General features: G+C 33.1%; 2 protein-coding genes across 2 annotated transcripts in view; one reads left to right on the forward strand and one right to left on the reverse strand.

Annotated features, from left to right (window-relative positions):
• LOC135132182 (neuropeptide CCHamide-2 receptor-like) overlaps positions 1 to 24,919 on the reverse strand; it is a 225,983-nt gene that overhangs the window by 173,277 nt on the left and 27,787 nt on the right. The gene's annotated exons all lie outside the window — the stretch shown is intronic.
• Positions 8,140 to 10,910, forward strand: LOC135131690 (uncharacterized). Its single transcript, XM_064059536.1, has 5 exons — positions 8,140 to 8,385; positions 8,489 to 9,023; positions 9,328 to 10,044; positions 10,190 to 10,799; positions 10,874 to 10,910. Exons 1-5 carry the CDS (start codon positions 8,140 to 8,142, stop codon positions 10,908 to 10,910), a joined length of 2,145 nt encoding a protein of 714 aa, XP_063915606.1.

A 24,919-nucleotide genomic window follows, 5' to 3' on the forward strand; every position in this document is an offset into this window, starting at 1 on the left:
TATATTTTCTTGTAGATTTCGGGCCCCAGAAGTCACTTTCGCAAACGTTTCTTCGATAACTCTAATCGTTTTCCCAGAATCGCGCTTTGAAACAAAGATCTATGCAATTTACCGACCAATTTTCCACCAATTTTCGACGAAATTTACGAAATTTTACTAAATATATTTTCTTGGAGACTTCGGGCCGCAGAAGTCACTTTCGCAAACATTTTTTCGATAACTCCATTCGTTTTCCCAGAATCGCCCTTTGAAATAAAGATCTTTTATGCGATTTACCGACCAATTTTCCACCAATTTTCGACGAAATTTACGAAATTTTACTAAATACAAATCTTGTAGATTTCGGGCCCCAGAAGTCACTTTCGCAAACGTTTATTCGGTAACTCTATTATACGTTTTTATAGAAATCAACCCTAAATCATTTTCATTTAGTTGGTAAATGGAAAATAAAAAAATCTAAAAAATTAATATCTAATTTTACGCAAGTAAAGTTAATTACGTACTTTAATTTGCATTTTAATTATATAATTAGTTTCAAATTTTAATCAATGATTCCTCATTGCTGTTACAAATAGGTAGTTTTACTTAATAATTAAGTAATTAGGTTTTAATTATAGTCTATTGTGTATTGATCGTATTTTTTATTGGTACCTTTTTTGTCCGTTTTTATAAAAGTCAGTCCTAATAAATTATTTGCATTTAGTTAGTGGATCGGAAATAAATATATATAAAAAATTAATACCTAATTTTAGGCAAGCACACTTAATTGTGTACTTTAATTTACATTTTAATTAAATAATTAACTTTCAATTTTAATTAACGACTCTGCATTGCTGTTACAAGTAGGTAGCAATAAAAAACAGGATCAAAGGCAGCCATGGATAGTTGAAGATTTATATTTGATAGAGTTTTGCCTTATCAGTTTACCGCCAATTTGAAAGTTTGAGTTTAAAATGTTTTAGGTTGAACAAAGAACATTTTTATTGGAAGTTCAGAAATGGCCAAATTTTCAAAAATCCATGGCAACCTTTGAACGTGTTTTTATTTCTCTTACAGTACTTAGTGTTAGTCTTAGTATAGTGGACTTAAAGTAGTAATTAATTAGTAATTACACTTGATTTCCTATAGATTCATTATTGGTAAACGTCCCTAATTACAATTAATTATAACAAAACAAGAAGTTCTGTTTAATTATTAATGAAATTAAAATTTAACTATATTGTTTCGTATTGTTCCACAGTTAGATTATATTTAATCAATTTTTTTGGCGGTCTTTATAAAAATAAACCATAAATCATTCGCTATTATTTGCATTTCGTTGGTAAAGAGAAAATAATAATTAAATATAAAAACTTAACACCTAATTTTACACAAGTGGATTTAATTATGTACGTTACTTTGCATTTAAATCAAGTAATTAGCTGTAAATTGTTGTTGCTTATTCCGAATGTAGTTAATTCTGAATACAATTAATTACACTTTAAAATTCTGCTCAATACAAAAGACTTTGTTTTTAACACTTGCGGAAGCGCAACAAAAATCTCAATCGACATCTGCAAACCCTTAAGGTTCGTGTCTCCGATTATTTTTTTTTCTAAATTCGAATCTCCATAAAGTAAAAAGACATCGCCGTCAAACAAACTGTACGCAAAGCTCGACACCTGCGATTTTTCACAGTTGGCTAAACATTATTTTTTCATTGGTTTTATCTGATTTTTTAGAATTTCTGATCAATTTAGAACAGCAATATTGCATTAAAGTAAGCGCATTATTTCAACACTGTGGTTTTTTGAGTCACAACGTCATAAAGTTTTACATTCACTTTACTGTCATATATTGTGGAGCTATTCTACATTGTATGGAACACCACCTCAACTGATATAATTTGCAAATTTCACCCTTCACGAACTTTACATCCGATAGTGCCAGTAAAAACAACCCCATTAGAAGCTTCACAACCCGAACCAGCACGCCCGCAAAAACACCCCGAAAAAGATAACCTCCCTTTCACCACCCTCTAATTATTATTACCAGCAAATATTTCACCCATACATTTCCCCCAGGTGATTCATTTTTCCCGTCTTTTGTGCCCCAACAACACGAAAATTACGCCGACGTCGCTTCACTTAACCGAATCTTCCGCAAGGACGTCGATTGCCGGTTATTATTATTACCTTTGTGTGTTGATTGCGTGTTAATTACGCGTCACCGAGCAGTTTCTGCGTAACCAGTTAACGCGGCGATTTAATCCGAAAATTAACTTTTTCCGAGCCCCCAGCCGCCGCCAATGAAAAATTCATCGCCGCCGCCTTTAATTAAATAGTTTTCATATTTCCACCCACGACGGGCTATTCTCGGCTACGAGAATCTTCTTCAAACGTTTCACGTGTTTACGAAGTTATTTCATCGACACTTGCGATTTTATTGAATGGCATCACTCGAGATTGGAGGAGCTGAGTGGTGTCCCGAATTAAAAATTTGTTGTGGCGAAGTTGAAAAAGTCGGTCCTCCGTTTCCGTATTTTATTAGACATGTAGTCTGCGAGTCGTAAAATTTTAATGACTACAAACATAGTATTCTGAACATCGGGTTCCATATTTGCTAGCACACAAACCAAATTCGTCACGTCAGAATTTCAAATAAGCGTCAACAAGATTTGTGCAAATGCAAACCCAGACGATGCACCGGAAATACACATAAAGGGTAGCTGCAAATCAAATTCCCTTTGGAGAATCCTCCAGCAATTAGCAATTCGTAAGAAAATTACACACGGATTTACTCTTCGCACTAAAAATAAGCGAATTCCAGTGTAACCGAAATCCCAATTCTCTAACCTCGTTAACCCCCATAAGTGACATAATGTATTTCTAAACAAAGTGAAACCCCAAAATGAGCAAACACATCAATTTGCGAAATTTAAATTAAATGTGAAAAGTTCGTAAACAGGGTTATTATCCCCGTTATACTCTTTGTGGGATCAACGGACCACAAAGCCGTGCCGCAATTAAAATTTTTAGATTTTAATTTTGAGTACGCTAATGCACTCCGTAATCCCGCAATTTTTTTATTAAAATCGCGCCTCACCAACACGATAATAAAGTTTATCCAAGTTTCTAAATTAGCCAAAATGCGTCGACGCTGTTTGCGAAGTTGGCAGTTTTTCGAATCTCGGTTATCCGGCTGAAACTTGATGACACTCTAAATTTATAGTTCACGAAAACGCTGAGGATAAGTTATTTAATTTCCTGCTAATAATGTAGTGAGCAACGATGGCCGAAAATTAAATTTCATTGAAGGCGAACGTGGGGTTGTAACGATTTTCTGAAATTACCTACCTGGAAGTTTCTCGAACTGTTGAAACTTTCATAGTGGGTGATTTTACTATTTTATTATTCCGGGACAAGTTTTAAAATCTGTACGAGATTAATTAATTTCAGGTGGTGCCCACGTTGTGCTAAAATTACCGCATGAGTCCCGCGCGATTGTTTGGAGGGCAGTCGGTTAGATATTTGAATGACACATTATGTTTAAAGTTGTGTAAATCAACATCAAAGTTTGTTTAAAACGCTCGGTTTATTTGGATACCGTTAACAATAAAATTTGCTTTATATTCGATAGCTTTTAACTAAAGCGGCAAATGATAGTCGGATTGTAGTGGGGCTGAATATTTGTTAAAGTGCATTAAAGCTAAAATGCTTTAACATGTGGAGTATATAATAAAAGAAGTCGTATTTGTTATTCCGGTACTCTGTGGAGTGCGCAAAAAGTATCATCTTTGTAATGTAAAGTTGCATCTTCCAGATGGCGCATTTGAATTTATTGCACTCTGTTTATACACATTTGATGTTGCTTTAAAATGCGTCCGGTTTTGTTATAACGGTCACTTTGTAAATCAGAGATATGAGGAAAGTAACGACTAGGTGCACTTTAGAAGTGTTTTCATTATGTAATAATGGCACATAACGTGGTGGAAGAAAAGTGAGCATTTCAAATTTAATTGCGTTGTAAAAACAAAAGTAGAAAATCCGTTTTTCCAATTATTGTAGTTTATACGCTGTTTTAGTAACACAGATTTGATTTGAAGACAATTCGTTATTAAGTGATTCGTACGTCCAAGTGGGCGCTGATTTGTTCCGCCTCTTTCGAATTGTGTAACTGGCTTGTTTATTGCCACTGAGGTTTAATTGGATAGAACTAGATGTTGAAGAAGGTCGGTGGTAGTAAATTTTGAATATTTTAGGAAAAATAGGCGAATTTGTAGATAAAAAAGTAAAATATGTAATTAGTAAAAATACTAGTGACAAGCTCCGTAGATCTCGACATGTTGATTCCAAAAATATGCCGTATGATTGTGCGAGTATGTTAATCGCTCGACATTTTTTAAATATTCGGTTTTAAACACAAATTTTCTAAAAATTCGAAAATTTGGATATTTCAACCGCTGATTCTGGAGAACTGTTGGATTTATCAAAGAATCGAGACTGAAATCTACAAGAAAATTTTTAAGCCTAGTTCGCCACTTGACGCAGTAAAATTTAGTCTGGGTCTAGTTTTACTTTGTTGGTTCCACTGTTTATATAGAAAATCGTTTTTTTGTCCAATACAATGAGTGATTAGAAATAAAAGTGGGTCGGTGGGCGGGGCCATTTTGAGTTTTTTTAAACCTAGTTAGTCACTTGATACAGTAAAATTCAGTCTACATCTGATCACAAAAACCAATGAAATTCAAAAGCGGTGGTGGGTGGAATTAGTTTTACCTTTTTTGTCTAGATTTCGTTGTTTATCACTATAAAATCCACTTTTTGTCCAATAAAATAAATTATTAGAAAGAAAATCTGGTGGGTGGGCGGGGCCACTTTGAATTTTTCAAAATGCAGCTTCGAGCACTTCACAAAATAAAATTCAGCAGTTATCTGATCAAAAAAGCCAATGAAATTCGAAAGTACGGCTGGGTGGGGTTGGTTGTACTTTTTGTCTAGATTCCAATGTTTATCAATATAAAACCTCCTTTTGTCCAATAAGATGAGTGATCAGAAGAAAAACCGGGTGGGTGGGCGGGGCCACTTTGAATTATTAGTTAAATAGTAAATTCGGCCACTCGACAAAATACCATTTAACTTCCATCTAATCAAATAACCCAATGATATTCAAATTTTATTTTTTTACAAAATTTTTTTAGATTTTATTAAACATGGAACCAACTTCAAAATTTCAGAAAAATATGTCCAGCACTTTTAAAGACTGATATATTTCAAACATGTTTGTGCTAAATCGACTTTGAATCCCTACATGGAATAACTAACGGGAAAATAATAGGTAAAATTCCAGGTAAAATTTTGACAATGATTCAAAATTCAAAACTGGCCTTTGTGGAAGAAAATTATCAAAATTAACTTCAACACTTGTTTTGTGTGTTGAAATCATCAAGTTTTTTTATACCGATAATCGAAATATGTATTTAATGTAAATTTAGGCAAGTGTAAACTAAAAATTTTATTTTTTTTTGTCAAAATTTCCGTAGAAGTATATAAAACATAGAACTTCAAAATTTCAAAAAATACATGTAGCACTGTTAAATACTGATGTATTTCAAACATATTTGTTCTGATGCAATTTCGAGATAAAATTTTGACAATGATTGAAAATCAAAAGTGGAAGTGGGTGGGGTTAATTTTAGGTTTTGTGTTGTTCAATGTAAAATGCCCAAAATCTACAAAAAAATGTGTTTCGTTAAATTTTGAAAATCGTGGAAAATGGGTCGAAATTTGCATTTCATTTTTGAAAAAGTGGTCTAAAAATTCTCAAAAAAATCAGGGTTATGTATCTCGACGTGCTGATTCCAAACTAAAATGCTAGGCCCGCCCACCCGCCCTCTATTTTCTTAAAAGATATATCATTTGCCAAAAACAGTCTTATCTTATCAAGTACTAGCCCCGCCCACCCACCCTCTATTTCCTTGGAAGGTATGTCGTCTATTTGCCACTGGAAGAGTAAAAATTTGTCATACATATTTCAGTTGGCGGTTTTGGAGAAACGATAGAAATTTTCGAAGAAACGAACCCTAAAATGACTTCTAGATGTCGAAATTTACAAGAAAATATCTAGCTAACATCTAGCTAATTTTCGAAAATGGTTGAAAAATGTCAAAAGTGTCAAACTCAGTCATCTTTTAAAAAATGATAGTCCCGCCCACCCGCCCTCTATTTTCTTGGAAGATATGTTATTTGCCAAAAGCAGAATTATCTTATCAAGTACTAGCCCCGCCTACCCGCCCTCTATTTCCTCATTTGCTAAAATCAGTGTTATTTTAGTAAGTACAAGCCCTACCCACCCCCAGTCTTCTCATTTTAAACACTAATTTTATTTCTGCTCAGTATAAAATTATTCATTTCATTCAGACCAGATAAAATAAATCACTGAAATGAAGGCCGGGTGGGTGGGCGGGCCAGTTATGTGCTGCTATGGAGTCTGGGTGGAAAAAAAAAACGCTAACCGTGAATTTTGTATTATACTGTTTGCTACTGAATCTGTAAAAATTGCTATATTTTAACATGCGATTTTGGAAAAAACAATAGAAATATTCGAAAATGTCATAAATATTTATTTGTTGTATAATAAAATTAAGGTTTATTTTTTGAAATTTGTTTTAGCAATGTATGAAGTTGTTATTCAATTCACTTTCAGGTTTCCTTTTCTCCAATTAATTCTGATTATCGAGGTTATACTGTAATTATGGACATTTCTGGTGTTTTTTTGTTTAAAGTTAATTGTTCTTTTTTCCGGATCTCCGCAGCTGAATTGCATATGTGCATAGAACTGTGCATATTTACTAAAAACTCTCCATATTTCGAAGAAATTTTGTGCACATTGTTACGAAATAAACCCATACGCCGCACCGCTAAAACGCCTATGGGTTTTCCAGTATGTATAGCTAGAGAAAAACCTCGACGGCAGACTCCAGAACTTCGAAGGCGGCGTTCGCGATTTCTCTAAAAGAACGCACTGCGGTTTAAATAGGGACCACAGTCAGGAACGAGTAGTGGAGCCCAGTCGGAATTTTCTGTAATGCGGAAAAAACGGAATAAGAAATGTAGAAAAAAGAAAAGACAAGATAACGAGAATAAATTACAAGAAATTCCGAAACGGAGAAGTACCAAGTCAAAAAAGTATTACATTTACATTAAAACACAGGAAGGAACATTAATAAGTGAACCTGACGAACTGATGACCGAATGAAGAATATTTTTCGAAAAATTGTTGAATGGAAGCGAAGAACTATAAGCAGACCAACGAAAGAAGTTGAGCCAATTAACGAACACCAGTCCTTAGCCTGAAAGAACTGTCAGGTGTGGGATTCGAACCCACGCTCCCTTTCGGGAATCAGAGATTAAATCTTAGTCCACTCGGCCAACCTGACTACATTTGAATGATTTGTTTATAAATATATATTTTCCTACCAAGCTGAGAAGATAGTCAGGTTAGAGAACAAAAGAGACCTAAGGGGTCATTAAACCCCCAGGTCAATACCAGGCACGTGCCGACTGAAAAGCTCAAATTTCTTGAGCTAGAAGCCCCACTATATAACTACTGTTTTTCCTATCTCTGTACTTCCATATTTCTTTCTCTAATTTAATTATTTTGTATGCTTCTTCCTTTATTACTGTTTTTTCGGTCTTTGTATTTACTTTAACGCCTTTTCGATTTTGAAGACGTAACATTTCTCACTCCACCAGTCATTTTTTTCTCCCTTCATATCTCCTTACACTAATTTCTACCTTCGTTTCTGCATCTTTCATCAGTTGTTTCAATTTTCCAATCTGTTTGCGTAACTAAAATATATTATATATCAAACTGGATTTAAGTCCAGTTAAATTTTTGAATTAATAACAACTTATTGTGGTGCCACTTACGGTTAGTTTAACAACAGTACAGTGAGGTTTACAACAGTGTATGGGAACATATTTTATGATTTTCTTTAACACCTCTATTAATTGAAATCCCGTAAGTCTTATCAATTACTGTTTTTGCCTGCTGTTATCTTGTTTCTTACTGAGGCGAGTGACTGTGGATTTAAAATTCCTCGTCGGAAGACGAGGATATTCCCAAAAGGGAAAGGCGTCATAAGAGCGCCTTTTCAAGATGGGGGAGAATCCTTGTTCTCCTCTTTTTCCAGCTAAAGACCAAGCTATTGTTTTAAGTGCTATTAAAGATGTAAAACTTACGGAATATGTTGTAGCTATAGGTGATATAGTTACATCAAAAAATGTTATTTTCGCGTCGCGAATGTCAAACGATCGTATATGCATTTATCTGAGTCATAAATCCTATGTAGATCAAATTGTTTCAGAATATTCTACTATTAAAGTCAACGGTACTGAAGTAAATGTACGTCGTTTGCTTAATCCTGCAAAGCGTATTATTTTTTCTAATGTCTGTCCGTCTATTCCCCATAGCATTATACAAACATGTTTTAAGTTTTCGTCGACAGATTTATGTCCAACCTAACGAGTTAATAGATCTTCCGTCTTCACTTGTTATAAAGTACGACGAAACGAACTACCGAATTTTCATGAGCTATGACAACATTTGTTTCAAATGCAGATTGACTGGACATCTAGCAAACGACTGTCCGGGTGCCATTACAGCGTCTTCCCCCAATGATACCGGCATTACCAACATTATTATAGAGAGTCCTAGTAACGGTAGTCAGACAGCAACTTCACCAGAAGTGGGAACTAAGCGCCCTACACAGGACGACAGTTTAACTGAACAAAATCCCTTGGACTTATCACTTGGATCACATGCGGAAAATACTCAGCAAGAGCAACCAACGAAAAGGATTAAGCCTTCAGATTCCACCGAAAGTTTAACCCCTGTTTCTGACTTACTGCATCCAGCGAAACAGCTGCTTGAGAATGCCCAGTACCCACTCAATTTTGAGCAGACGGTTGAGTTTCTAGAAAAAGCAACTGGAGAAGTTGATCTGTTGAAACTGGCTCATAAATACACAACTGACGTGCAAGGTATAATAGATATGCTGTTTGATATATTTCCTATTGTTCAGCACAAAAGCATAAAGAATCGTTGTAAGAAAATTCAGAAAAGGTTAAAGAAAATTTGCGGTAAACTACGAAATATTGACATTTCTGACGTTCCCTTGAGAGATATTGATCTTTCGCAACAAAATGCTTCAATTCAATAATAAAAATAACTGTAATTACTTTGTTAGTTCTCTTGTGTACTCGAATATTGCTTCTCTTCTCGCCAAATATGACGAATTAATTGCGTTTATCTCTTGCAACAATCCTTCATTTGTTTTGTTGGCAGAAACGTGGTTATCTCCTAGTATACCTGACAGCTTCGTCTCTGTGCCGAATTTCACTCTTTTCAGAAGTGATCGAATTAATAGATTAGGAGGGGGTGTATGTATATATGTTTCTGACCAGATTTTATCAGAATTTTCGGTAACTCCTATAAATGTTAATACTTTCGGCATTGATTCACTTTTTTTGAAAGTATCTAATAAAAATGTTACTTTTGTCCTGGGATGTGTTTATCGCCCTCCGAGACCAGTGCTGCTTGCTGATGATAATAACTTATTCAGTTCTCTGTCGCAACTTGCCTTTACTCACAATAAATTTTTTGTATTCGGAGACTTTAATATGCCAGACATAGCTTGGCCTTTAAATATGAGTCAACATTTCAGTCCATCTTCGCAGCTATTAATAGATCTGCTAGTTAATAGCAACTTGAACCAACTTGTTAATGAACCCACCCGTTATAGGCTGAACCAAAGACCGTCTACATTAGATCTGATTTTAACGTCTGATGATACTTCACTAGCAAATTTGAATTATTTAAACCCATTCGGCAAATCTGATCATGTAACTTTAAAGCTAGATCTCCAACTTTGTTTTGTAGCGAGATCTAAAACTGTTACCTTACAAAAGCGGATTGTTGACTTTAAAAAAGCTGATGAATATTTGTCTACTGTAGACTGGGCAACCCTTTTAAACCATCCATCGGTTGATACAAATTGGGAAAGTTTTAAAAATCATTTAAAACTAGCAACTGATAAGTATTCTTACACCATCACTTACAAAGCATCTTCTTCTAAACCATGGATTGACAACAAAATATTAAAATTAAAAAAAGAAACGTTCACTTTGGCGAACCTTTAAACGAACAGGCAAGGAAGATGATTATAAGGTTCATCGTGCGTTTTCTAACCGCGTTTCGTCAATCATCAAAGATGTAAAACATAAATATGAAAAAAGTATTGCCGATCAGAAAAATCCCAAAAAGTTCTACAGCTACATTCGCAATAAATTATCAGGGCCTGTCAGAAAGCCGCAGGTGAAAGATGCAACCGGGCACATTATAGAGGACGATTGCGTTACAGCCAACATTTTTGCTGAAACTTTTGCTCAGTCGTTCACAATTGAACCAGACGCGGATATACCGAATTTGTTGACTACTCATAACTTCGATTGTCTTAGTGGTATATGCTTTTCCTACGATTTAATAAAAGATAAATTGCACAAATTAGATACTACCAAATCTCCTGGTCCTGATGGTATTAGTGCAAAAATTTTAAAAGAGTGTGGCAGTTCCCTTGCTCGCCCGCTTTGCATGTTGATGAAGCAATTATTTCGGTCAGGACGATTGCCAAACGATTGGAAAACTGCCACCATCACACCTGTGTTCAAAAAAGGGGACAAGTTTAATGCGGCGAACTATAGGCCTATAAGTTTAACTTCAGTAGTAGTGAAACTAATGGAATGTATCATCTACGATCAGTTGGTGGCGTTTTTAACAGCACACCAGGTTATACCTCGTGAGCAACATGGTTTCACACCTGGAAAGTCCATAGCGACCAATTTGCTCTGTTGTTTAGACAACTGGACTAGAGAACTCGATTCTGGTGGCTCAGTAGATATCGCGTATTTTGATTTTTCGAAGGCTTTCGATCGTGTGCCGAAACGCCGACTCCTTTTGAAATTACGACATTATGGAATCCAACATAGTCTTCTCAGGTGGATTGAATCTTTTCTTTCTGGCCGAATATTTAAGGTTAAGGTTGGTGATATGTTTAGTTCTCCTTTTCCAGTTCTGAGCGGTGTACCACAGGGCTCTGTATTAGGACCCTTGTTGTTTTTAGCGTATGTATCCGACATAAAAGACTGCTTAATTTCTCCTTGGGCAATGTATGCTGACGATTTGAAAATCTACAATATTTGTTCCAATTATGAAGTCTTAACGAAGGATATAGCAACTATTTATAACTGGTCACTAAAATGGTTACTTCCAATTAATGCGGACAAATGTAATATCCTTTATTTAGGCAGCGACAATCCAAAGCAAACTTATTATATCAACGGCACCGAGCTTACCAAGTGTGTTTCTTTGTCGGATATGGGTGTTATCGTAACGTCTACTTTGACATGGTCTGAACATATCACAAAAGTCGTGAAAAAAGCCAACAAGATACTATATCTTCTCGGAAAGACATTTGCTAAAGCTGATGTAAATACTGTAACTAAACTGTATAAAACTTATGTTAGACCGATATTAGAATATGCCAACTGCGTTTGGGTTCCAACATTACAACGTGATATCAATTTACTAGAATCTGTACAGCGTCGTGCCACAAGAATACCGTACGGACAAGTGCGCCCCTCTTACCCTGACAGACTTAATCTTATGAAATTGCCATCGTTAGCCGACAGGCGTGTAAGAGGTGACATGTTGACAACATTTCAGGCTTTTACAAATATTAGTTCACCTATCAGACATCTTTTTCCTGTCAACATTGATGGACGAACCAGAGGTCACCGGTTCAAATTGGAGAAGGACAATTTTCGGACTTCCATTCGTCAGACGTTCGTCACTAACAGGGTATTCACCGAATGGAATGCATTACCCCCTGAAGTTGTTGAAAGTGCTTCCGTTCCTAGATTTAAGGTCAACTACGACACCTTTCGAAACCGTAGATAGTTGTACCCAGTAAACACAGTTACTTCGTAGCGATGTTAATGCCACTTAACTCTGTCTACGATCTTGTTAGCTGTTACATCCCAAACTGCGTACATTTGCTTTCCCTGTGCTATGTAATGTAATCAACAGTGACCCATGCTTGTAACATACTGGTGACATCCACATTGTTTCAGACTAGAGACGTGCTCGCTGGTACATCATCATAACGTTGTGTTAGTATGTCGCTAGATTCTCTATATTTTGATGTATCTGTTACGTTTTATTTTAAACGCCAATATAACGTATTAAATGGACATAGACGTTACGTATATATCGCTACATCGTAAACATATAACTCTCAGTATATTTTATTAACATGATCTATGCGATATGAATAGGCATTTCAAAAAGTCTAGTTACCATTTAGGGATATGGATATGGAGAGTAAAATTTAGAGCTTACAGTAAATTATTTTTTTATTCAATGTTTGAAAAAATATAATATGTAATAAGTAATAAAATACAAAAATTAATATAAATTCATAATATAAATAAATATATATATGATTTCCTAATTCGAAAATAATACAATATAATTTACACTTAAAAAAAGACACAGAAACTATAAACTGTCGTTGTTTTTCCTTTCTTCAGGCGTTGACTATAATGCCGTAGCCACTCTGAGCAGCGTTGTTCTACATCTTTTTCTATTGCGGAATGGGTCTTCATTGTAATTTCTTCAAAAATAAAAATTGTAATAAATATATTTATTGCAAAAAAAAAAATACCTTTCATAATATTCATTGTTTTTGTCCCAGCCATTTTGGAATTTTCCTACCGAACAAACAATCTGGGACAATAGCAGTTCCTGAAATAAGAAAAGAAGAAAATATTTTTATGTGTATATATCGAGTGACTCTGAAATAAATTCGGAAAATAAAACATCACGAAGTAGAGAAAATTTTAAGTAATTTCTTTTATCTAGTCCTAATTCAGGGGAAAAAATATTAAGATCTACACCTCATTCAGTGCCATTTGTTTTCATCTAAGCAACACACAGCAAAAATAAAGAAAAAATTTAGTCACAATGGAAACTGAATAAATCATTGCCGCATCATTTACATTTAACAAGATGTTCCGTATTTGTTTCTTGAAACTGGAGCAGCAATTTAATTACTTTGAATCCGTGTGACAATTAAAGGATTTTTTTTCCGAATCTATTTGGAAGTCACCGCGTATGTATAACATACAGGGTGCTTCACTATAAGACTTTTCTGCAACCCACTATGTATGTAACGTGTTAAGCGAAATGTGTCATGTTTAGTAGGTTCCTAAAAAGTGTTATAGTATTACAGGCATATACCTGTATATAATATCCAAAATTATGTTATATGTAAGTACATATAAATATATTTAGTCCAGTCATTTTAGCATAAAAAAGGGATCAACCTCGGAATGTGAGACAATAAGCTGAATTTTTGTATACGCCTTAATTTTGGCGTTATAAAAGTTGTCCCAAGTCTCATAAAATCTCGTGTCTGCGTCGTAAGTTATTCAAGGTCAAAGGTCAAGAAAAACAGTTTTTTTGCAATTATCTCAGTTTCTATTGCTCCAATGATGTTAACAATTATTATCATAATTGTAGAGCACAAAATTTGGGACAAATTTTATTTGAAATATTTTTTCATGCGCTCAATCGTTTTTGAGATAGAGGACAGTGGGCGCGTAGCGCTCGTCCATACGTACTGTAATGCAATCAACTGAATATCTGTGAATATACCTTGAATTTTGAATAATTTGTATTATTAATCAATTAATACATTGTATTTAATAACATTTTACATATTTTCAATATATTCATAGAATAATACTTACCTACTTTGTGTAATTAAAAACTCATTTAATGAAATATTTATTGTATATCTCAATTTATTTATATCTTTAAAATGTGTAAGTTTTTAAATACTTATTTTTCTATCATGATTATAACTGGAAGGTCTGGAAACAACAATTCAGGGCACCGAAGATGACGACGATGAAACAGAAATTCCCTAACGTCCAGAAGATGACGGTGAAGAAGAAGAAAATTGATACTTTTGTTCTTTAAATTATTAAAAATTTATAGATTTTCACTGCAATTCAATTTCAATCGTAAGAAATGTACAGCTGCTGAATAAAGATAAAATTAAAATATATTAACCCGTTTTACTTCCTTAAAATTTACTTTGAAAAAATTAATATAACTTTAAGATATATAATAATCTAACCTAAGATATACCTACAATAAATATGTCATTTAAAGAGTTTTTAATTACACAAAGTAGGTAAGTATCATTAAATAAATGTATTGAAAATATGCAAAATGTTATTAAATGCAATGTATTAACTGATAAATAATACAAATTTTTCAAAATTCAAGGTAGTATTCACAGATATTCACGGTTGATTGCATTACAGTATGTATGGATGAACGCTGCGAGCCCACTGCCCTCTATCTCAAAAACGATTAAGTGTATCAAAAAATGTTTCAAATAAAATTTGTCCCAAATTTTGTGCTCTACAATTATGGTAATAGGTGTTAACATCATTAGAGCAATAGAAACCGAGATAATCGCAAAATAATGTTTTTCTTGACCTTTGACCTTGAATAACTTACGACGCAGACACGAGATTTTATGAGACTTTTGAGACAACTTTTAGAACGCTAAAATGAAGGTATATACGAAAATTCAGCTTATTATCTCTCATTGCGAGGTTGATCGCTAATTTGACTGGACTAATTGTATTTTTTTAACTTACAAAGAAACCTGGTTGTTGTAGTAGGCAGAGATAATCTTCTAATTCCTCAAAATTTGTTTATCTGTGTTCTTGGCGGCATATCTTCTATTACTGTTTTCTTTTTGATTTGTCACATTTGATGACGATTGGAGATTTGTTCACTCGTTTCCTTTAAAATTTCTTTTGTTTCGCACATATTTTTTGTATTTGTTTCAAGTCTAGAGTAAAATTATGTTCATTAGCACCTAGTTCATAAAAAATTGCAGTAACATACCTTTGCAACATGTTACGGCAAAGCGCCTCACTTTCAAAAACAATCACCGTAAGTTCTTCAAAATCAGCGGGAGTATCTTCAGTGATTAATGGTGGTATTTCCAGCTTGTCTGAAAAAACTGTTGTTGTTATTTACGTACAGTTATCAAAAACAACAGAAGCATGTAAAAATTAAAATGATTACTTCATTAGAATTATATTAACTTACCTAGTGTAAATTCAACCCACACAATTTTCACAAAACTGCATTAAAAATGAAGTGAGTTACGGATTCACGAGAAAGGTTCGGTGGTTGTGAACCAAATGGCCAAATGGAATTCGACAGCTTCACTGTGAGTGTGAAGTGCAATAACCATAAATACGGAAAAAAGGGATCGGCCGACTCATAGACAAACCAAACTAACAAAGGTCCGACTGCACCCCCCAAACATCTGGTGGATAGTAAATGCAGAAGTTGAGCGTTATTTTTTCATTAGATAAAATAAATTTAATAAAATCAAAATTAACCACTCTCTAGTTTTTTTGCTACCCATCATCGCTTTATAAACGTCTTTATAAAATCAAAATTCGACGAATGAACTCTTCAAAACCTTGTCCCGTTTCAGGGACAATGGGCAAAGAATTTTTATGGCTTTGTTTGTGTCGTTGGGTCTTCTCTATATTACCCCAGATGTTTAAGGTGACCAGACGTTCCGATTTGATCGGAACTGTACCGATTTCAATACTCTAATAATTCCGATTTCAAATTTCGTCCAATAAATGTTCCGATTAAAATATTCGTTCCGAGAATGTTCCGATTTCTATAAATCTGATAAGAATAAAGATAAATCCTCGGATAAATCACTAATTTTCATGAATAGTAATTTTATTTTGTGAAAAATTGGGAACAAAACTTGTATCGATACGGTTGTCAGCACTGTTTTAAATATCAGCAGATGTCAGTACTGTTAGTATATTACAACTAAAAATTTTCAAAGCAGTTATATATCAGATTACGATGAAAATGGAAACTAATGTTCCGATTTCGGACTTTCGAAATCTGGTCACCTTACAGATGTTCTATTTATAATTTGCCAAGCAGGTACTTACAAAATAACATTTCAAGTAAACAAGTTTACAGAAATAATTCTTAGAAATTATTACAATGAAAAAAACTTGTCTTTGGTATATTTATAATAAAGCCGTTGTATTTTTCTCTCTGAATATAATTATTAATTAAGCATTACGAACTCACTGACGAAGGTCACTTTTTAAAGAATACGACGACCCACATCTAATTGACCATATAATCTTTAACAATAAATTTCAAATAATACCATAGTGGTTTTTTTAAATTTTGATAAGGTGTTGTAAAACTATTTCTGTTTCTGTTTTCATTCCAGGTACTGTATTTACGTAGGCAAAGGATGCCGTACGTGGGATTTTAGGGGCGGAAACGTATACCTGCTTAAATACTGTAAATACAGTGGTGTCAAACGAAGACAACAACAGAAACATACCCGATGAATTGGTTATTATTAGAGAGCGGATTTTATGAAATTTGCATATCCGTTATTTTTTGCATATAAGTCTTGATATTTAATATGTGAACGAATCATGCTAATTAAAAATGAATACAGCTATAAAAAAAATTGCATATTTGCATATATTTGCCTTCTGCTGCATATTTCACGTAACGGGTCCATATTTTGCATTTTTATCAATTTTTGTGCTACTTTGAAAAAAAAAAATGCCATTCGATCGGCATTTTTCTAGAAAAACGAAATTTCATGAATCATATTGCAAATATTGTCCTGAGCTTCAAATGACTGGGAAAGGTTTGGGTTTTATAGTAGTTTGGAGGAACCACTCGGTGTTAAGCCATCCTTCCAGGTAAATTCGGGTCCTAATTACTTTTGGAAATACCGTTCATTTCAATATTTTTGTTCGTTACTTAAGTGTATTAATGGTATGTTTTATGGTGGTCGAAGGGAAGTTATCCTATTATTTTTCATCGTGAGTTTGCATTTAAGTGTTTAAAGCGATAGAGATGTGTGTCAATATGTAGATAACTCAAATTAATTTATTAATTAAACCTTTTCCTGAACTTATTCTTCAAGAAGGAACTGTGTTTTGTTGTGCCTGCTCTAATCCGATAAGTATTTTTACATCTGTGGACGCAGTACGCAGTTTTTCTATTTACAAATACATACTTTAGAATCACCGGAAAAATTTTTGTTAGAATATTTCGAAAAATATTTAAAAATAAATTGTTACCAAAATAGTAATTAAATAGTCGATTACTACTATTTTTTAATTCGTTCTGTTTACCTATATTTATTTTTGTGTATAAGAATATTATCTTAAAAAATGTCATTTATTTGTCAGTGAGATCTAATTAAACACTTTGCAATGTGATTTATGTATTTTTTGTAATAAAAGGTAAGGTGTTTTTGCAATTTGTAAATAAATTTTGTTCGGTTATTACGCTTTTTTTTATTTTTGGAGCATATGCAACTGCATATCTCTGCATATATTAAGAAAGTTATTGCATATTTGCATAAATTTGATGCATGTCATATGATCATATTTCCCAAAATTTTGCTGCATATTTTCCGCTCTGTAGTTATTATACATACACTCTATTACCGACATTAAAAAAAGTCTACACTATTTCGTCATATCTGCTGCTTTATTATCAGTTTTCAGTTAGTTACATATCGGATATGAAATTAAGTGAATTTTTTGAATAAATAATAATTTAAAGATCAACCACGAAAATACTCAATTATAATTATACATTATACATTACCAGTTTATTTTAGAGCCCAAGATTACTTTGGAAAAATCTAAACTTTTGAAAATTTAATGTTAAACAGATATACCTATAACTGAGTGCGAAAGTCAATACACAAAACTCGATGATCAATTATTGTTTCGTATTCAAATTATTATTTGTTTCCCTTACGATCAAAGTGAAGAAATTATTTAATTCATTTTTATTTAAGAACGATATCGCTGACCTTGAAATAGATTAGTTTTTTAATTTCGATTTTTTTCTTTTTGTTGCTTTTAATTAATTAATGGTTTATTAACGGAAAACTCCAATTACATAAGAAAAGAAATATAAATCATTTTTAAATAACTTAACTTATAACTAAAAAAAAAAAACAAATACAAAATATTTTTTTGTTGCCGATCAACATATTTTGCATTAGAATGAATAAAATAAGGAAATATATCATTTTATTTTTCGAGCTCATTTCAAAATTCTGTATATGTATAATTGTTCTTTTTTGGCAGTGACGTATAGGCAGAGGTTAAAAAATAATGTCTCATTACTAGTCTTAATTCGTATTACCTGTTAGATGGGACATTTTTTAATTCTAATTATAAACTATGTGCATTAAGTCTCTTGTTCTGTTTTATAAAGCGCAGGTCGTTATGGACATATAAAAATAAAATTATAAATAAATATACATAATTACAGGAAATATAATATGAAAACAAAAAAATTAAGAGCAACTCACTATTGGCGTCATCTCGCTTGTGCAAGATTTAAGACAGTGAAGAAATTTCGTTTTTTAAGACTCAGCATCTTTTGTTTATGGATATGCTATTTACTTGCAACACAAACATAAATAATAAATATAAAATAGAGCTATATAATACTCGATATGTATGTTTTTAAATATTTTTTGCTGTTGCCCTGTCAGAAACGTTAATTTTCGATTTAACATGCCATTTGTAAAATCAACTGAAAAACACTTTGCATAATTAACTAATAAAAATAAAACATTCCGAAGCATGTATATATATATTAATCAGATATCTAGTAACTACAGTTAACATTACTTATTGGTTACATAACCGTAGTACTCCATTGTGATGTTACAAGGCTCACCTGCCAACTATATCGCTGCGACACAATAATGATATATCTAGTAAATGCAGTTAACATTAGGTGTTAGTTACATAACAAGAGTACCACAGTGTGATGTTTAAATGCTTATATGCAAGCTATATTGCTGCGACATAATAATGAGATATCTAGTAAATGTAGTCAACATTACGTGTTTGTTACATAGCATGAGTACTCCATTGTGATGTTATATAGCTTACGTTCCAGGTATATCGTTAAGACATAATCATGCGATGTACTTATTGTTCTTTTGTGAGTACGTACCTGTCACGTCAACATCACAACTGTGTTTACTGGGTAGTTATATCCATAATTTATTATATTTAAAATAATTTGTGATTGCATCAATTGTCGTCTTGCGCGGGCATAACAGACTTCGGTCTCTGCCCGAGCGCTTCATTTTAATAATAATAATAAAAAAAAAATTAAACATAACCTAATATCTGGTATCTTGGAATTATTATTTGTCGTCTATTTATATATAACAGGGTAATTATTTCCGAAGACCAAGTAGATAACCGAACATACTTTAGAGCATCGATAGTTTCATCATTATTATCGTAAATGCAGTCAGGATGACAGATAATTGACATTTGATTGATAGCATTTCCTAGACTTAGTATTGTTACGAAATAAACCCATACGCCGCCCCGGTACGACGCCTATGGGTTTTCTAGTATGTGTGTCGGTGATGGGTGACTCATCGTCGGTGACGGCGGCCGAACGGCGTTCGCTAAAGAAAGACCTGGAAGCGGAAGTCGCGAGTCCAGAAAGATCTCGATCACGAAACCTCGAGAAGGAGAGTGAACGAATTCAGTCAAGTTGCGCTGGAATTATTTTGTACATAAATTGTTGAGTTTTACCCTCGCCGATTTTTAAATAGCCGTTCAACGTAACAGTATCAATACTATCAGTTCTTGACTAACTCTTTCTAATCACGACAAAAGGCGTAAACAATTGAATTTTCAAACATATTTTTATTGTACACCCGTTTATCTTACATTGTTAGCTTAAATTGTTAAGAAGAGCCAGAAATTACTAAAATAATAATACGTGATGGGAATGTAAGTAAGTAAAAAAAAATTAGAAATTAAGAACATGGGTAATGCATGAATAATTCTGAAAATTTACACTACTAGTACATGCAAGAAGCCAGCATTTCCAACAGACAATTTACGCGACACTAACTTCATTTACTTAATATGATACTGTCGATTTAGAGAACAGTAACAATTTATTTCCACAATTTCACTATTTTTTCATTAAAATAAAATATTTATTTTTAATAAACTAAAATCAAAATGCATATATGAAAAATGTAAGCGTTCTTTTCCGTAGTAATCATAAGCATCGAAGTAACTAATAAGTAAATTAACATACCAAAGCCCCCATGACCACGTTCCCAGAATTACAAAATCCAAATTAAAGCACCACTGCTCAAATAAACAGCATCAAAGCCAAAGTTATTAGCAGTTAAACGTAAATGATTTTTGTAAAATTTGATTTGGATGGGGCTAATTCGATATCGATCACACTTTATTTTGATTGCCACATTACAAATTCAGTACTCAGTTTAGTGCTATTTGAATTTACAACACATCAAACCGAACTGAAGAGCATTTCCACCACACAACACGCAGTCCTACTTTTATTTTTAATTAGTCAAGCAGCAAAAAATCTTTTAAATTCCCATTTAAAAGTTAAATGATAACCAAAAATAAGCAACAGCCAGTAGCAGACCTCTAAAAGGCGAGCCTCGCCCCTCTATTCATTAAAAAATCTCCAAATTTGTTAAAAAAAGCGGAAAAAGTATCAAAGGATCAAACAACCTTCGCTGCATTGAAAAAATACTAAGCTTCCTTGTTTTAATAAAACTCGTTTAATTATATCATTCACACAGTTTCTCTTCGCCGTAAATAATTTTAAATAAAAGACCTCGAAACATTTAAACGATTTAAATTAAATTAGTTGTGAATTTAGGCAACTTCAAAGTGGATGTTTGTTCGTTTACACCACGGTCTTTTATTGAGTTTAATTTACTCCAGTTAATTTAAGCCGACTGTTCAAACGTTTACTTACCCCCACGTAGTACGTTATAAAAAAATAAATTAAATCGAAACGTTAAAGTAGGATCTTCGTGACTTCTAGTTCGCTAGATAAATATGATGAAGGGATGAAGAGTTTGTGTAACTGTTCAAACTATACTCAGATCCTGGTTAATTACAACTTGTAGAAAATTTATTTTGTTATTATGCACCGAGGGCGGTAAGTGCGTATTACCGGTTGAGCATAATAAAAAATCAAACAATAAAATCTAGTTATCTATTCGTGTGTCACATTACCGCGCCCACCTGAGCGCGAAATTCAAACAATGGACCACCACATACGCTTTCCCAGATAAGCCTCCACAATAGAAATTCGTGTAGTGATTTTTGCGCTCTCTTGACAACCCGAGCAAATGTTTAAAAAGTGGCGTCGATTCTTCATAAATTATTCATCGCCGTTGTGCCGTGAAAACGTCACTTCTTACACAAACGTATAAATTTCACTTCGAATGAAAATCCGGACTGTATGGAACTCAATATTGACCCAAATTATTTTATGACCCTATTATCAGCGACGTCCAGGCTTTGTTGTTCGGGTTAATTTCCAAATAAACGTTCGAGTTTGAAGTTATTGTGTACGAGGGATGTGAGGGTGCTAAGGCTGGATATTTACTATTGTAGGTTTGAAATTTCGCCCGTAAATGCAAACACGAAATCGATAAATGTTTCAGATATGAGTGCCGTTTAAATTAAATTTTTTTAGGTACCGGGAACGTCGGTTTAGTTCTGTTTGAATTTTTGAGAGCGGAATAAAAAATTCGTGGGGCGGAATGTTTGAACAGTATGGAGCGGTGGTTGCAAAGTATGCAATTTTTTATTTGTTTGTGTTCCGTGGCATAACCGATATGTCATTGGTTTAATAAAGAGTAAAAATAAAAATAACGACGCAGCGGTTCATGCAAAAATTATTTTGTTTGCCTTTAGGCGTATTTTCATAATTTTATAAATCGGTTGAGTGAGTTGACTCTCATTTTTATTTCATCGACAAAATAATGAGCACTAATAATAGTGGTAAAGTCGGTATTAACTGAGCTAAAAAACGCGATATAAATTTTTCTGATTTGTAGACTTACAATTTACTCTAAATTTATTGAAACGAATGACGATAAATGTGTTTATTAAGTGTGTAATAACTTATTTAATTTATTTCTTCCATAATACTTGATGTAACATTTTTTTACATTTTTTGCAATACTTTATTTTCTCGATTTTAATAAGTCACCTTTTTGTCAGGACAAACACGTTCCCGATATAGAAACTGTTGTACAGAAGACATCCATCCCAATCAGTATCGACGTAAGCAATTAATTAATTCTTGGAGGTGATTAAAAGTTAAGCCAACGTTTGCTGCCCCTTTCAAATAACGTAGAACCCTCTTCACTGCTGTCTAGTGTTCTTGACAATTGTTGCATTCACTGAAAACACTAATTGCAGGATATCTGGACATGCAGTGGAGCTCCTACACTCTCCTCAGGATTGGTTTCACACTGTTCTGATTTCATTCATTTCGGTGTGATCAATATTTAGGTAATATATGATTTCTGCGATTTCTACAAACCTAGTAATTAATTTTTTCAAGGTTTCATTGTCTTGGAAATACGACTTCAATCAACACAGGATCACAGCATGAGCTACCTTCTTTTAATGGTTCTACAATTTTTTTTTTAACGCTCAGTAAATGAAATGATATGAAAAAATATTTAATTGAGATGAGTGCAATTTTAGAAAAATTTGAGCACTGTTATGAGGGAGATTCAAGAGTTAACAGAAATTATAATTTTGAGAGAAAAAATATGTACTGCTCAAACAGAAAATGGCCTAAAGTTATTTAAACAAAATGTTCTCGTTCCTGAAGTAAGATTTTTTCAGGTTTCTTCAAGAGCAAAACCAACGGAATTGCCAAGATTCTCCCATTTGTTAAAAAAAAGACACAACGGTCCCCAAGATTCTTTCAAATTCTTTCAAAAACAAAACAGCAGCAATTTTTTAAATTCTTTCAAAAATAAAACACAATGGGCTCAGAGCATTGATTCAAAATCTTTTAAAATTAAAGCAACAGAGGTCCCCGAAATTGTTTAGACTCACACTAAAATTAAGCGCAAAAGATCTCGAAAAAAAGTCGTTAGCTGCCCCCAAGATTCTTCCAAATTCTTCCAAAAACAAAGGGATTTTTTTCGAAGACCCCGAAGATTTTTCATATTTTGAAAACAAAGACACTAGGAGCTTCCAAGAATTACTCTAATTCTTTCAAAAACAAAACACCAGGGGTCTCTGAAATCATTTCTATTTTTTCCAAAAATTAAACATTAGGGGTAGACTTTTTTCAAACTATTTCAATTAAGGACCTCCAAATTCTTTCAAATTCTAACGAAAAACAACAATAAGACTCCAGATTCTTTCAAACTCATAGAAACAAAACATCAAAGGGCTCTGAAGATTCTTTCAAAATATTTGAAAATCAAAACACCAAGGGTTTCCGAATTTTTTCAAATTCTCGCAAATTCTTTAACATATTCTTAAAAAAAATCCTTAAGCTTGTAAAATTGTTTTAAACTCTTTCAAAAATAAAACACAGGGAATTCTCAAGATTCTTTCATATTCTTTAAAAAACGACAGTAGGGGTCTCCAAGATCCTTTTAAATTCTTTCAAAAACAAAAATCAAGTGGTCCCTAAAATTCTATTATCTTCTTTAAAGAGTAAGACAACACTCCACGTCTCTAGATTCCTTCATCTTCTTACAAAAAAAACGCTTGAACTCCCAAGATTATTTAAAATTTTTTCAAAAACAAAATACCCGGAGATTTTTCAAATTTTTCAAAAAATTGACATAGGACCCTCAAAGGTTCGTTCACATTGTTTGAAAAAATGCCAACAAGAGCCCTTAAGATTCTTTAAAACTTCTTTAGAAATAGAAAAGAAGAGTCCCTTTGGTTTTTCCATTTTTTTCAAAAACAAAACACCAGGGGTCTCCAAAATTGTTTCAAATCTTTTCAAAAATTAAAGACCAAGGGTAGATTTTTTCAAATTCTTTCAATAATAAAACATAAGGACCTCCAAGTTTCTTTCACATTCTAAAAAAAAGCAGATTCTTTCAAACTCTTAGCAATAAAACATCAAAGGGCCCTGAAGATTATTTCAAAACATTCCAAAATCAAAACACCAGGGGTCCCGGAAAATCTTTAACATTCTTAAAAAAACACTTGGGCTTGCAAGGTTATTTTAAACTCTTTCAAAAATAAGACACAGGGAATTCTCAAGATTCTTTCATATTCTTTAAAAAACGGCACTAGCGACTCCTAAGATCTGTTTAAATTCTTTCAAAAACAAAATAGGTCCATAACTTGTTTCACGTTCTTTGAAGATTGAAAAAACACTCGTCTCTAAATTCCTTCAGATTGTTAAAAAAAAAAAACACCAGAAAATCCCAAACCCTTTCAATTCCTTTCTAAACATAAGAGGGTCTCCAGATGTTTTACTTTCTTTAAAAACAAAATGCTTGAACCCCCGAAAATGTTCCAAACTCTTTTTAAATCAAAACCCCAGGACCCTCTAAGATGTTTTCATTTTGTATTCAAAAATGAAACATAGTTCTTTCACATTGTTTGACAAAAGGGTGTCCAAGACTCTTGTAGAAACAAAAAAGAAGAGTTTCCATGTTTTTTTCAAATTCTTTCAAAAATAAAACAAAACAAGAATTTCTGAGTTTTTCATAAATGAAACACAAAGGAACAAAGGTCCCTGAAGATTGTTTCATATTTTGAAAAAAACAAAGACACTAAGAGCTTCCAAGTATCATTCAAATTCCCTCCAAAACGAAACACCAGAGATCTCTGAAATTGTTTTAAATTCTTTAAAAAATTAAACACCAAGGGTAGTTTTTTTCAAA

Source organism: Zophobas morio, unplaced genomic scaffold (assembly GCF_036711695.1).
Source record: "Zophobas morio isolate AGI-343-1 ecotype UQ-CSIRO unplaced genomic scaffold, CSIRO_AGI_Zmor_V1 ptg000021l, whole genome shotgun sequence".
Lineage (NCBI taxonomy): Eukaryota > Metazoa > Arthropoda > Insecta > Coleoptera > Tenebrionidae > Zophobas > Zophobas morio.

What these genes read in the sequence shown, in the direction of transcription:
- LOC135131690 (XM_064059536.1), top strand. Translation starts at nt 8,140, where the DNA reads ATGGGGGAGAATCCTTGTTCTCCTCTTTTTCCAGCTAAAGACCAAGCT. An exon ending in TCAACGGTACTGAAGTAAAT is followed by an intron (nt 8,386 to 8,488) that starts GTACGTCGTTTG and finishes TTTCGTCGACAG; the next exon opens with ATTTATGTCCAACCTAACGA. An exon ending in GAATGTATCATCTACGATCA is followed by an intron (nt 10,800 to 10,873) that starts GTTGGTGGCGTT and finishes GAAAGTCCATAG; the next exon opens with CGACCAATTTGCTCTGTTGT.